This window comes from Panthera leo, chromosome D4 (genome assembly GCF_018350215.1).
Source record: "Panthera leo isolate Ple1 chromosome D4, P.leo_Ple1_pat1.1, whole genome shotgun sequence".
In the NCBI taxonomy this organism is placed as follows: Eukaryota; Metazoa; Chordata; class Mammalia; order Carnivora; family Felidae; genus Panthera; species Panthera leo.
Genome location: NC_056691.1, coordinates 75671707 through 75687291, shown reverse-complemented (window position 1 = coordinate 75687291; position 15585 = coordinate 75671707). Strand labels below are relative to the sequence as shown.

The window sequence follows — 15585 nt, the reverse complement described above, 5'->3', positions numbered from 1 at the left end:
GGTTATCAAGCACTGCTGTCTGTCCAGGGAGCTGGAAATGGAAATACACATCTAGAAAAAGGGGTGACACAGAAGCATCTCCAACTTTCACCTGTAAACTTCACAGAGGTCCTGCTGTGGTAAGAGTAGGGGGCCAGCCGACACCTAGTGCTGCCTCTTATGTGGCTCGGTGAGGTCCTGAGCACCTTAGGGGAGCCCTCTTGACTTCCAGCTCCTTCCCTAGCATGTGCGAGAACCACACAGTGAGTCCCATCCTGGAATCCCAGATGTGCCTCTGCTTTACGCTGGAGATGCCTAAACTTACTGTGGTGTGCTGCCTGGGACAAGGAATACGTTATCATTTAATATGTGCAGGGTTTTTGGAGTAAAGAAAATCTATTAAATATGGAACCTACAGAAGCCAAAGTAAAAGGGCCTTTGGTAGAAGAGTGGGATTAGTTTGTGTTGGACCCCCACTCCAGCCCAAAGGAAAGACTCAGGATCCAGAGGGGGCTGGGAATTAGGGAGTATGTGTGTAGGAAGGTCAGAAGATTTTCCAGAGACGGAAAATCCCCCAAACAACCACCACTGTTATTTTGAGTGCTCAGTAAGTGGCGGGTGCTGTTGTAAGGGTTGACCCCTATATCATGTCACTGAATCCTCCGAACCACTCAATGCCACAGACTGTGGTACTTTACTTTCATCACCGACTTTACAGAGGAGGTATCTGAGGCTTTGATAAAAGCTAGGGACTTGATCAAGGTCACAGAGACGTTAAATGGCTTGATTTCAAGTATGCTCAGTCTCCAAAACTCATCTTCTTATTTATTTGCGAGGCTATACTGACCCCACACAGCTACTCACTGGTCCCTGTTTTGAGCCCCTTCTTCTTCTTTTTAAAAATTTTTTAATGTTTACTTTATTTATTTTGAGAGAGAGATAGAACATGGGGAGGGGAAGAGACAGAGGGAGAGAGAAAGAATTCCAAGCAGGCTCTGCTCTGTCAGCAAAGAGCCTAACATGGGGCTCAAACACACTAACCATGAGATCATGCCCTGAGCCAAAATCAAGAGTCAGATTCTTAACCAACTGAGCCACCCAGGTGCCCCCTGAGTTCCTTCTTAACATCCTGTGGAGGGGTCACAAGCAGTTCTCTTCACTCCATTTGTCCCTCTCTCCTGCTCTCAAAGACCAAATTCACCTGTGCACAGAGTCACAGATGGGACGTGAGTAAAGGCAGACTTTGCTTAGATGAAAAGCATGAAGGGAACTTGGACCAAAGCTGAGAGAATGGGACCATATGTGTCCATGTGGCCTGAATGTGTGTGCATGTTCCTGCATCTACACCCAAGCAGGCATGTGGGCTGGAGATGGTCAAAAACTCTTGGAACTTCAATCAAAGGGGTACATCACCCATTGTAACCAATCCCAACAATGCCTGGGGTCATTCCATGTGGAAACATATCCTCTAACATGGTGAGACATTTGGGTTGTTTCAAAAATAAATTAGTGTGCAAGCTCAAGAAGTTTGGTATGTTACATGGTCTTTATTTAAAAATACCAATTCTGTGGCCAGTCCTCAAAAAAAAAAAAATTAGTATTTTAAGAATGAAAGTAATCTGTGTAAATGCCCTCAATGTGTGTCCGGCAGTTTCATCCAGGCCTTTTTTTATGAGCCTGTGGAAAGTCAGTCTCCATCAAACAATGCGAAGAGGAGTCTGTGTGTGCACATGAGAAGGGAGGGAATTTTTTGCACCTACTGTGTGCCACACAATCTACCAGGCATTTCATATAGATGACTCCATGTAAGTTTCTTGACGCACTGTTGGAGTGCTATTCTCACCCAATTTTCACAGATGAGAAACCAGCAACTCTTATTGAGAAACGAGCCAAGGTCAGACAGTTAATGAAGAGTGGAACCAGGATACAAACCCTGGTCAGTCTCCAACACATATCACTTTTCCACCATACCAGGCCTGACTCCTGTTATTGCTTTAATGAATATTAGTCACATTAAATAAACGCTGATATTCTGATTATAAAATTCCAAGCAATTTCTCTTACACGATTACTGGAAAAGAATGAACAAAGTTACTGAACAAATAACAAAGCCCTCTTTCATCTGCGTGCTGGTTAACTCTTCCCAGAACTCTTGCTTGGATATTATTTTATGTGACCCTCAAGGCAATCACATGATCCAGGCGGTCAGATATTATTATCATTCCCTTTCCATAGATGTGGAAACAGAGGCTCAAGGAGATTATGAGACTTGCCCAAGATTGCATAGCTAAGACACTGCTGGGCCAGGGCTAGAATCTATTTCCCCGGAACGCTATTTTCATTCTACATTAGTCTGATTCTTAGAGCTCTAGGGCCAGAAGAACAAATCATGACACTGAACTGCATGAAATTCCAAGTAGAGTCACCTCTTCCTTAAACCTTCCCATCACCTTCCCACCTCAATCTCTTTGTTCTTTTCTGTCATTACAAAGTCTGTTAATTCTGAAGGTCTGTTTATAGACCTCCTCTACCAGAAAACCTTTTCTAACTTCTCCAAACCACAGGGATCCTGCCTTTTCTCAGAGTTCATGCAAGCCTTATCGTCTGTGTGGTTCGCTGGTAAGTTAATCATCCACCTTCTTGCCATCTCTTGAATGACTGTAACAAAATGTCATAAAACCACAGAATATAAGCACCTTCAGGACACAGATTACACATTGGATCTCTAGGGCATTACTGCAGTGCCCTCGATATTAAAGTATCTTAGCAAAATACGGATGACGGGTATGAACATGACCATGCTAAAGAGAACTTTTCCAAGTTTTGAATCCCCAGCTTCTAAGATACCATGGTAATGTAGGAGGGTGGAAATGCCCTGGGATAAAGAGATGAGACCCTGGATCTTGCTCTCAGGTTGGCCTCACTTTCACTGGGAGGCCTGGGTCAGTGCTGGCCCCACTTGGGAGCTTGGCCTCCTCATCTATAGCAAGAGAGGGCTGAACCTTGCCAGTGCTCCTTTTAGCTCAGAGAATCTCTGATTTCATGCAACTTTTCCAGATTTGGGGAGAACCTGGGAGAAGGAAGTGTATGTTCCATGAGATCATCCCAGAAAAGAGGTAAGAGACCCCAACATATGAGGGCAAATCATTTAATGGTCTCTGACAAGGGGTGGGGGAAGACAGTGAGAACTACAGTGCCAGCAGAGGGGTTGAAGAGCCTGCCTCAAGGCTTACTACAGTCCATTCCAAAGATTTCTAGCAATGTCAGCTCATATCCAAAAAAAATAACATGGCCCCAGGGGAATGCCCTTGTTCCATTAAAAATAACAATAAGGGGGAGGCAACGAAAATGTTTCCCTATGAGCCAACAGTGTGCAAGGGAAGTCTTTTTCTATTTGTCCTATTGCATATGAATCGATATTCACAGACAAAGGTCAAGTTCACCTAACTGTGCTATATAGCTTGCAGCTTACAGGGTCCAAATAGAAACTCAGCAGGCTTGTGGCAATATACTCTCCCGGTGGGGTGCATGCAGCCCAAAGTGTCAATTGCCCCTGGCGTTCCTGACACTAGGGGTTTCCCTTAGTATCCAGGTTTTCCAGTTTAGCTATAAGAAGGCATGTGAAGTGCATTCTAACTTGTTAGGAGACATCTCTAATGGCTGCAGATGAAGTTCTGCCTCCCTGGCTCGTCTCCACTACTGCAGAGAATGGCCAAGTTCAATGGAATGTCTTTTTCTAAATGGTTGGTCTAATAGAAAAATTTTTACTGCTCACACAGACTGCTCCTCCTGGCTGACACTGGGGATCCTTCGTTCACACCCATGATTACAATGGCATGCTTTCTTGTCTGTCTTTTCCACTAGATGGTGAGGTCCAAAGGCAGGGACTGGGCTGGCACAGAGGGAGCATTCAACAAATATTTACTGGGAGAGGAAAAGAAGAAAAAAAATGAGGGAGGGAAGGAAGGGAAGGGAAGGGAAGGGAAGGGAAGGGAAGGGAAGGGAAGGGAAGGGAAGGGAAGGGAAGGGAAGCGGGAGAGGGGTAGAGAGGAGAGGGAAAGGGTAGGGAGGGGAGGAGAGAGGAGTGGGGGGGAGGGGAGGGGAGGGGAGGGGATGAAGAAAGGGAGAGAGGCAGGAAGGAAGGATTTAGCCTGATATTAGAGTTTGTCATGAGATAAAGCAGATCCTATTCTGCTTATGATCTGGGTCCCAGTTATACCGATGACTCCTTATTCTCCAAGCCCTTCCTCCCATCCTGTCCTCTTGCTTGTCTTGTCCCCTCTGCATGGGCTTTCTCTGTGTTCTGGGAATGCTGTTTGCTCATCCACATCCACTGCCCATCCCTCTCCTCCCTGCTCTGTGCCCTTGGAGGTTGGCTTCTTTGGGGTGCCTCTATGGGTCCCTTTGCTCTGTGACTTCTAGTTTCAGTCCCTAGTGGGAAGCACTAGCAGAAGACTAGAAGGCAGAAGAGAATGTCAATGGAGAAGTTACTCTCCTGGCTCCCTTCTGGCCTGGGGGCCACAGTAGGCTGGCTACCCCTCTTTATGGAGAGTCACTGCGGCTGCCCAGGAGTCTTCCACACACATCCCCTCTCTTATGTTCCAAAACTACTCTCTCTTCTTGCCCCTCCAGGCCAAGGATAGAAATGGCTCCCTGCTCTGTTGCTGACCCTGGCCTTGGAGATTGTCCTAAACCCTGCCTACCCTGTTATAAATAGCCTCTCCTTCAAATTACCCCCTCCTTCAACTCTCCTTAATTGTTCTGTCTGAATGTGTCACCTGTTTCCTGCCAGGACCTGACCTATGCAGGCTGCATCTCTACCTCTGAACGTGCTGCCCGGCCCCAGATGCCCCCCAAATCATGCCTCCACCAGCCACCCCGCCTTGCTTCCCTAGTCAGAGCAGATCTCTGCCTCGCAGTACTCCTGTCCCACTGTGTGTTGTTGTCATGGATCAGAATTTCTTATGTTTGAATGTGACGCCCCCCAGCAAAGTGGAAGCCCCTCAATGGGGAGGAACGTGCCCCACTCACTGAAGCATCCCCAGTGAACAGCAGAGAGCCTGACAGAGGTGCATATAGCCGATAAATGTCTCCAACCACGTGGTTCCATAACACGATTTGGAGAAAGATATCAGCAAAAAGTCAGGCTGTGCCATACTCCACCTCAAGACCAGCAAGGTTACTTTCTATAGCACTGCCATGATCCTCACTGTGTGTGCCTCAGGTGACAGGGCGCTCCCCTGGGAGGACCATTCTGAGGGGGGAGGACATCACCTGTTACTCAGCTCCAAGCTGCCTCCCGCTCCGGTCCTGGCCAGGGCTTAGAAACCATACAGAGCAATTCTGCGCCCTTTCCCACAGGACAGGCCTCCCACAGGACATGAGGCGCATGCCACATGGCCCTATAGTCATGGCCCTGTGAGAATTGTCTCATCCAGGCCAACCATCTTCAAATGGTTATGATATTACCATTTGAAGTTGTATCCTGGCCACTCGCTGTCCAGTCCCTCTCTCTGTGCACATCTTCAATTGACTGCTTTTATTATGGCCTCTTAATAAAGAACACTAGCTGCCAATGTAGCTCTAATAGTTCTACAGGGGCCCACGGAACCCCAAGGCCATTATCTAATTCTCTTCTAAACTCACTCATTCAAGCACTTCATAATCCCAAGCTCTTTGGGTGATATTTGAGAAGAGAGTGAGGATACAATGTGAGGGGGCAGGTATCTGTGGCTGCGAAGATGTCAAGGCCACGCTGGGTGGCTGTGCCATGGCAGATGACCAGGAGTCAGAAATCTAGAGCAACCTTAACCCTAGCTTGACCACTAATGGATAGGGTGAGCTCTGACTCAGTTTCCCTCCATGGGAGGATAAGGGATGCGGACCAATGATCTGTGAGGATGTTTCTAGGTCTGGCATTGGGCACAATTCTGGTATCTTGTGCAGCCCTCTGCTAGGATTAGTTGCTCCCCCACAGCACGTGAATCCCTGAGAACACGGACTAAGGGGTCCAAGGACTATGACGTAAGGGCACCTAAATGTGTTAAAAGAAACGGTACTCTTTCCTAGAGTACACTGATCTGCCCAGCTGCATTACTGGGGGAAATCTTATTTTACTCAAGGGAATTGTTACATTAAATTGTCAGAATGGTGGATTTTAATCAGTGCTACTCAAAGTAGGTACTGCTTACCAGTCTACAGTGCACTGGGGACAGAAATGGAGAGTACGCATTTAGAAACTTTTCAAGAATTCTGACAATGACATTCCTGTGGTTTCATTTTACATTGATTCATTTTTTTCCTGCACATATCAAAGGGATCAGCTTGCAACATATAGGAGAAAAAAGGTGGTCCTTTACCATAGATTGATAAGTATTAAATAGTTTTATTGCGTTTACTCATTACGAAAGAAAGAGAGAGAGGAGAGAGAGAGAGAGAGAATGAAGTTCAGCTCTTTATTAGAAATCACCTAGATAATATTAAATGTTCACTGCTTATATTGCAGGCGTCCTTCCTTCCTTCCCTGCCTTATATTGCACTGCCTTCCTTCCTTCCCTCCTTCCTTTCCTCCTGCCTTCCTTCCTTTCCTCATTCTTTCTTCCTCCCTCCTTCCCTCCCTCCCTTTTTTTTAAAGTCACAAAGCAAATATTTCTCTGCAAACCTCCACAGGTTTCTCTCTGCACACAGGAGAGCTGATACAGCCAGAATGCTCTGTACCCCCGCCTCCTATCCCGGCCCGTCAGAAGAGGACACATTGCCTGGTGGGCCCCACCCAGGGCACATGACCTTCCCAGCCAGCAAACAAACGGGCCATGGCGTGAGTGGTAACAGAGTTGGCACACGGCTGCTCACAGACATTCTGGGCAGGCAGTCCCGTGACTTAGAAAAGAGGAGGCCGTTGGAGGCTGCCAGCTCTGTCTGCTGATTGTGAAGTATCTGGGACCTGGGGCCCTGCGGCCCCTCCGTACCAGGACAGCTCACCCGCCACAAAGGCCAGCTGCCCTCGGTCCTGACCCAATCAACTCAGCAGTTTTTTCCCAAGGCTTTAGTGAAGCTACCCTGTCTGTCACCCCTGCCCTTCAACTCTGCCTCTTACTGTTCCTTAGGCTTAAAAATACCCTCCTTCAGTGGGAGCGTTAGAGTCATTAGATCTGGATTGGAATCTAAGCTCTCCATTTATTTGCTGAGTAACCTTGGCTAAACCCCTATGTCATTCTGAATCCTGGGTTTCCTTCAGCAAAACAGGGCTAAGAGTACCCACCTTTCTGGCACCTGCTGAAGAAACAGGGTTTGAATAAACGAAAGACAGAAAGAAACAAAGAAAGAGAGAAAGAAAAATTGGGTGAATAACTTCCAGCTATTCGTGGCCCTTCACCCTCCTCCATGCTCACTCTGCCTGGGCATCCAGCTCAGTAGGGCACACACTGCCTTAATCTCAGAGACTTGCATTTGTGCCTTAGCTGAATGACTCTCCTGACCCATGACCTTGGCTGAGTCATTTCACCCACTAAGATCCTCTATCTCCCTATGAGTCAAATGCAAATACTAACCCCTGTCTTGCCTTCTTTGTCAAATTCTGTCAAAGCCCAAATGAGAGCAGAGATGAGAACACATTGTGACCAGGAAGGAACCGGCCACACATCAAGGCTTCTTCCCACCTGGGCCGCTCATGTCTGTGGACCCAGGTGAGAGTCGAGGGCCTGCCTGGTGCCAGCAGGCTGAGCTGACGTGCTTTCTGGCCTGCTGCCAGGCACGACATTCTCCTGCCAGTATCGTCATTCCTTTGCACGTAGGTATTTTGTCTGTGCACGGGAGGCCCTTGCTCTTTTGAGAGAGACCTAAAGAGAAGAGTCAGCAGAAAGCCTGCAGAGGTCGGCAAATGTGCTCGAGCTCTCAGCAAGTCCAGGGTCCTGTGTGCTGGACAGAATGGAAAAGTTCAGCGTGGATCTGGGCAATCAGGAAAGTGGAGGGTGACAGTCTCTCTGGCTTGGAACTAGTTCCTCCGGGTCCCCTACTGAATACAGATCACCCACGGGTTCCCCTTCGGGGTTTTCTTTGGGGTTGCTGGCCAGGGTTGCTAGTGCCAGTGGACGCTGAGTGAGGCCTCAGACACAAGCTTCCCATTCCCGCCCTCTTCTCAGCAGGAGATGAAGTCCGTCTGCCCCGCGCCCTCCTTTCTCCCCCAACCCAACCTCCTCGGTTGTCCAAACTGTACCTAAGCTCTCCCAGAGATATTCAAGCTGAAAGTCAGTTTTTTTTTTTTCCTCTTTGATCTCGCTTGGCACTCCCTAAGCACAGCACGCACCATCTTCCGTTACACAAGTCATGACAAATACGCTTACCGAGAGCTAATGGGAGAGACACCGTGAGAGGGACGACGCTTTGAGAGCCCCCTCTCAACCCTCAGAGCAGCTGGACAAAGCAGGTGCTGTTCTTATTCTCACTTCACAAAGGAAGATGTAGCGTCTAAGGGGTCACAAAGTGAGGAAACGGTATTGCCGAGACCTGAACCCAGGCCGTCCAACCAAGCTGATCCCCGCTTTGCCAGCTCGGTGCGACGGGATGAATGTTCTGCTGGGAAGGGTGTTCCATACTGGTCTGTCCAGCACGGTAGCTACCAGCCCACGAGGCTGCTGAGTACTTGAAAGGTGGCTAACGGGACTCAGGACAGATTTTAACTTTACTTAGTCTCGGCTAATTTCAGCGTCAACAGTCGCGTGTGGCTGGCGACCGCACGTGGCTAACGCGCTGCACCCCACGGTGCCACGTACATGATGGCAGCTACTGGTACTCGGCCCCACATCACCCAGTCTAGACTCTGTGCCCTTTGAGAAGACCGGGTTGAGCCCTCCTTCTTAGCCCGTGGTGGGGGCTCAGCGAATACCGTCGTGATGGGCCATCCTTGCGTAGCACTCCCATGAGAACTGAGTGAGGGGCTGGCCTCGGTCATGAAACCGCTGTGTGAACTGGAAAATTCCACACCCCCTAGGGGCCTCAGGTGCCTCGCCTACACAACGGGGGACAAGTCGGCTGGCAGCCGGGCATCGCCTGCCCCGCAGGCCTTACCTGTGCGGAGAGTCGGGGTCGAAGCAAGTCTTGGTGACGTCGGTGATCTCGGGGTCACAACACTCTCCGCCGTCAAAGTTGAACCGTTCATAGTTGCAGTCCATGTCGCACACCCTGTTGTGCTGCTTCTTCACGAAGGCGGGGTGGCGTAGGTGGCGGCAGTCCCCGCCGTCGTGGCCGGTCAGCGTGTGGTTGCACTCGGGGTCGCAGTTCTCGTCCCCGATCTTGCTGATGTCACAGTTGGCCAGCACGAGGCGGTGGCGCAGGGAGGAGTTGCTCACCTCCAGCACCTCCAGCTCCCAGGAGATGTTGTAATGCTTGAAGGCCTCGGCCAGCTGCCGGTGCTGGAAGTCAATCTGCTGGCGGCTCACCGTGGGGTTCTCGCGGCTGTCGTCGTAGAGGTTGACCACGCGGTAGCGCACCACCTTGGGCCGGCGGAATCGCGGGAGCCGGTTGTAGCTGGCGATGACCTCTGTGTGGTCACACAACGTCTGCCCGCACAACGGAGGCTCCAGACTCGTGTCCAGCAGGAAGCCGTGGGCACCGCTGTGTTCCACTTGGGGGATGTTGCCATCCTTCATGGGGGACCAGGCGCGCTTCACGTTGTCCCAGTTCTCCTGGAGGAGGAGCTGAGGTAGAGGCGTGTGGAGGCCACGGGTTTCCATATCCAACAGTATCTCCCGCTGAGTCCTGGCCACCTTCCACAGACTGAAGCGCTCGATATAGCCCCGGTAGTTGTGATTCAGAGCGCTGCCTCCCAGCATGAGCACTTTACACTTCTGGGTCAACGGGCTGAATATGCCGCCCACCTGCTCCCCAGAGGTTGCCACCTGGGCACCATTCACGTAGAGCTTCATCAGCCGCCCGTCGTAGGTGGCAGCTAGGTGCACCCACTGGCCTGGGAGGTAGCTGCGGTACGCATGGATGGTGGTCCCCTGCCGGGCCCGGTCTGTCTTCAGGGAGAAAAAGTAGCGTGGGTCTCTGTTGCCTTGGTCACTGACGGTGTGAATTCCCACGACCCATCCTCGGTCACGCGAGGTATATGAACATTTGTCATATAGCCCTATGTGGCCCGAAGAGAGAAAGACGAATAAATAAAGGATGGAAGGGGAGGGGGGCGGTGAGTTATTTCTCCCTGATAAAACTTATATCAGGATGTCCTAGACCAGCGGTTTTCAAACTGTGCTCTGCGAGAGCCAGCAGCTACTAATGGAGGCTCTGGGACCACCCTTCAGGCACACTGAGAGCCGGAGGGATGGAGAGGACAGGTGAGCTGGCTTTGGGGGTTGCTCACCACAACCTGTAGCCCAAACAGTTTCACTGGTATTGGTTTTGAGTATGGAACTTACAAGAAAGGTTTCTGTTGTAGAATGGGGAGTTGAGCTAAACAAAATACCAACAATCATAATAATGGAAATCTGAACACCTTCGATTTTGCAAGACTGTTGTACGGGTAAGGGGACTTTGTGATTGAGATGGTATTTTCAGTGTGGAATGATACAGGAGGTGAGAGGGGAGTCAGCGGTGGTGATAATGCACAGAAGTTGCTCATTTAGAAGGATGGCCCCTACTACGGTCTCCGTAACTTTGCGTGCACGTTAACGATTAGCAGTCATCAAAAGGCCAGCGGTGGTGAGCCATCAGGGAAGTTGGCACAGAGAATCAAGGGTCAAGGGCTGCAAAGCTAATGCTTTTAGCTCCTAATAGGAGTCCTGGTTAGCCCTGAAACTCATCCCCAAAGAAAGGCAGGCATGCTTAATATCTGAGCAAGAAAGCTTTAAAAAACATTTTTTTTAAAGTTTGTCTATTTTGACCAGGAGAGAGAGCAAGTGGGAGGTGCGGAGCGAGAGGGAGGGACAGAATCCCAACCAGTCTCTGCACCGTCAGCACAGACCCTGATGCAGGGCTCAAACTCATGAACCTCGAGATCATGACCTGAGCCGAAACACAGAGCCGGACGCCTAACCAACTGAGCCACCCAGGCGCTCCTGAGCTAGAAAAGTTTTTAAAGATCACAATTCCAACTTCTTCACTCGACAGGTGAGGGACTTCAGGCCCAGAAAATGAAAGACATTTGTCAGGTTACAGAGTCATTGACAAATTTCCTGAGACCCAATTCAGCTTGCTTTTCTCTGACACTAATGCTAATATTTATAAAAGAATGAAATGAAAAGCACTCTCTTAACATAAAAAGATGTTGGGGACTCCTTCATTAAGTAAAATCTTCCAAGCCTCTACAGCAGGTCAAGCATTGTACTAAGGTCTACACGTGTGTTAATTCATTTCATCCACGTAACACTTTTAAAGTAGTGATGTTGACAGAGGCAGATATGGAAATGGATGGGTTTAAGATCAACTGACTGGTAAGAGGATCCCAGACCCTGGGATTCACTACCCTGTGCGCTAACTCTACAGACACCTCTCTCTCCCCCATCAATGCCACCAGGGATCTGGGACACACCAACCTCCTGGGGGTACCACAAGCTGGGTGTTTGGGAAAGTCCCAAGGCTGACGCCTCTAGCCTTACTCTGGGAACCCCAGGAAGTCACTTAGCAGATTCTCTCTGGATCAAAAAGTATCTTTATACTCACCAACCCCTATTCCCCAGCCTTTCTGGAATATACCCAGTGTCCTTGGCACAGACAGGCTGTTGGATGAGGAAGAGGACTTTCTAATTAAGAATGCATTTGAAGTGTGGGATAATGTACGAGGCCAGGTGGGAGGAGGAAGAGAGGGAGACGAGAATGAATAAAAGATGCCCATTTAGAAGGACAGTCCCTACTTTGAGCTGGTGAGTTTCTGCGGTCACCATAACTTTGAGGGTGCATCTGCCATCGGCATGCATCAAACGATCATGGAGAGCTTCCAGTAAAATCAACAGAGGAGGCCCACACAGTCTTTACTCCTTTGTGAGCACTGGGGCCTCAGAACTCACGTCGATCTGTTAGCAGCTGATGTGGATGGCAGTTTGGGCCTGGCATCTAAGTCTGCCTATACCCCTCCGCCTACTCCTGTCCAACAGTCCTTCAGGCAATGGCTGGGGGGTCTCCTCACAAAGTCAACCTGCTCTCATCGGCTGGGCAACCTTGGGTGAAGCACTGAATAATACCTCCTCTGGGTCTTGGTTCTCTACCTGGTAAAGGAGGGGACTGAATGGAGTCCCCCTCACACACCTGGCCCAAGTCTGCTCTTCTGTGTTTCCAGGTTTCTGAATGGCTAAAACAGAAACCACTTCCTCCTAGAAGCTCTCCGTGATAGCCCTGTAAGGAATGCTCATTCTCTCCTCTGAACTCATTTTGCTTTTAGGCAAGTAGACACTTGTCCTCTGGCTCTGGAGTCCCCCTAGACTGGATGCTTCTGGAGAGTGAGGACTCTGGCTGGACCATCTGTATATCGTGCCTAGCACCCTGCACCATGCCTTGCCTACAGCAGGCACTCAGTAAGCGTCTCATGATGGAGCACAAGAAGGATTCCTGAAAGACTGGGAGAAGGAAAAAGGACAAGCAGAATCAAAGGCACCGATTTATGTCTCCATGGCTAACGGACAGGGAGAATCAGAAGAGAGTGTGTGTTCTTAGTACCGTAGAAAACCCAGGATCTTTGGATGCAGAGTAAGTAATTCTGATGAAAGAAATTCCTAGCCATACATCTGGGGAAAATCACTTCCCTTGTACAGATCGTAATCCTCTTGCCGACATCCCTCTTTAAGCATGCTGTCCTACTTAACAGACACGGTGGAGGCCCCGTCCTTGGCACACGGTAGCTGTCCCAGTGTGAGTTCAGCTTGAAGATGCTGGAGGGTCTAGGACCGATGTCAATGATGACATGTGGGAAACGACTAGAAATAAAATACAGAAGGGCCAAAGAGAGAAGGCACCCCGAAGGCATCTTGGCTGATGTATCAGGAGCTGATAGAATGAAGCCTCGAAAACGTCCAAGTCCTCCTCAAACCCACTGACAAACCCGACTTAGAAATCAGACATCTCATCTCCCGAGCTGCTGTCAGGCTGCTGAATGTGAAAATCTGCACTGACCTCTCCAAAACTGAAGCTCTGACTCCAGATTTGGAGTGAGTTACCCCAATCTATGGGTTGCCGCTTGCTACAGGGATCAGTGAGAGCCACGTTCCCCGGAGCCACCACTCTGGTGTCCCTGGTCCCACCACTGAGCTCACCTTCTCTTGCTCCCCTGGCTAACCCCTCCCCCTTCAACAGGAAATTCTTCTAATGAGAAAATTAACATGTGAAACAGGATCACTTTTCCCTCTCTCTTTCTCTCTTTCTCTCTTTCTCTCTCTCTCTCTCTCTGCAGGTTTTTTATTATGCCAGGGGCTCTCAGTCCCTGGTTTTCCTGTTGCCTTTGGAAGGCAGCTAGCTGGGTTAGCAAGGTAAAATGTTTACACATCTGTAGGGTGCCCTCCGTTCAGAACCTTCCGGGGGCTTGGGACTCAGGCTCAAGCCACCTCTGTGTGCAGTTGAGAGAGAAGAGAGAAGCAGCGAGAAAGGCCAGACTCCGGGACATGGAGCGGGGAGACTAAGAGGAGGCTTGGCCCCAGGAGGCAGAGAGGAAAGGCAAAGAGAGGCTTTTCAGTGGAACCCAGAGGAAACACATTGAGGGAACTGAGAACCTTGAAGCAGTGGCTTCAGAAGTTCAGAAGGAAATATTTACCTGGAGTATAAGTGGCAAAAGGAAATCACCGAACTTCAACAAGGTGGGGGGTGGGGGGAGTAAAATAGTGATGGGGACTTATTTCTGGATGAAAATAATTTAATCAACAGTAGCCACATTTCAGGGGGCTGGAAGGGAGACACCGCTGTCTCACCAGCCCAGAACCAGGGATCTGGAACCAGAGATCCGGGCTCAGCTTGCCAGATGAAAAGTCACACCATCCCGCCCTCTTATGCTGCCGGGCCTCATTTCCCTTCTCTGAAAAAGGAGAAGTTTGGATTAAATGATCCCCACCTACAATTTAAGAGCTCTTTTGTTCACTGCTAGAATGGTTCCTTGTAAGCAGAAGGAGCTCAAAAATAGGTGTTGATCTGAATCTGATGCCTCGTGTCAATCCTAATCCTTGCATACTTAGGTTCCCTGTCCTCTGTGTATCTCCACAGAGGGACACAGAACAGTGTTCTACGAAGGACACACGAGCACCTTCCCCACCTTCACCTTGTCCCTCCCCACAGCTGTCCAGGAAGATAGAGACATAGTGAAGGAAACGGGGAGAGGCGTTTCTGAAGTGGCCCCATCTGTGTGCTGCTGGAAGTTGATCCTAGGGGACACATCCCCATGTGACAAGATGAAGGCTACGGGGCAATCCTGCACACAATCTACATCTAATTAGCATAAGCCTGCCTCAAGGCTATAAACGCATAGAAGCAGACACTGCAAGTGTGCAGAGCCCATGAGGTGTCTAGGGCACTCTTACAGACGTGGAGAAGTCCAGCCCCAGACCTGGGAGAGGCTTGCCCTGACCCTCATAGCAATCACCGGTCCCTCAAACCCTGGTCGGCTGGCCTCTCTAACGTGCTCTTATCTTCCTGCAGCTAGGCTTGCTTTGAAATGGGCTTCTAACCCCCCACCCCCACCCCCAGAAGTTTCCTGCCTACTTATTTTTACTGTCTCTTTTTCTTCTCACCTACCCACTGAGCCTCACCCTGGAGACAAAGAGCATATGTAAAAGAGGCTAGCCCAAAGGAAGAAGTCTCCCAAAATCTTGGCCAGGGCTGTACCAGGAGTCCTCTGTACCTCGGGGTCACCCCCTCAGGATCACTTTAATGGCACTGTCCCAGGGCAGCTCTGTCTGACCATTCCATTCCACTCCAGGAACCGACAAATCTTCCTCCCATATATCCATCACATTCCTTCCTGTCTGAAAACTCACCACTTCTGTAATTACTCATCCAGTGTCTGTGTTTCCCATCTGTGGGTCTGTTTGGTTCATTTCAAAGTGCCCAACATTCTGTACCGACCCTGGTATCTTACAGGTGCTCCGTAGAGTTTGTCATCGCAAACTAAAAAGAATGGAACAGGAGGGACATTTCCCTATTGCTGTGTTCTTTACAAGAGCATAGGACCGTTCCTTTATTTAGAAGTTGCTACATCCCGTGTGCTCTAGATTAATTCTCTCACTTAACCTTCACAATGAAACTCTCAGCATGGCCCACTTGCCAGAAGAAGCTGAGGCTCAGGCTCAGGGAGGGAAGAGGCTCTCCCAAAGCCTGAAATCCAGGCCTATAAAATTCCCAGGCCCAGGTGCTTAATCACGTCACTGCACTGAGCCCAGTGGGCTGTTTGAAGGCACGGACCCCTCTGAAAAGATCTAAGTCCCACAGCGCCAACATAAGCAAGTTGACTTGAACTGCAGGCCAAGAGGCTGCTTTCCAGTCATTCTTCTGCCTGGGTCTAAACAACTGACTGAGGATCAATGGTTCTTTACTACTACGCGTCATCTGTTCTCCTTGGCTCACCACACTTCATGAGGACCCAAGATGTGCCTGGGCCTTGTTCAGATGTCCAGAATGCCTTCCAGACCATGTCTT

The 15585-nt window shown here is 49.6% G+C and overlaps 1 protein-coding gene across 1 annotated transcript in view; it reads right to left on the bottom strand.

Annotated features, from left to right (window-relative positions):
* PAPPA (pappalysin 1) overlaps positions 1-15585 on the bottom strand; it is a 240756-nt gene that overhangs the window by 198092 nt on the left and 27079 nt on the right. Inside the window, exon 2 of the mRNA XM_042913034.1 lies at positions 9046-10108. Coding sequence (XP_042768968.1) covers positions 9046-10108 — 1063 coding nt within the window. The remainder of the gene's footprint in view (positions 1-9045; positions 10109-15585) is intronic.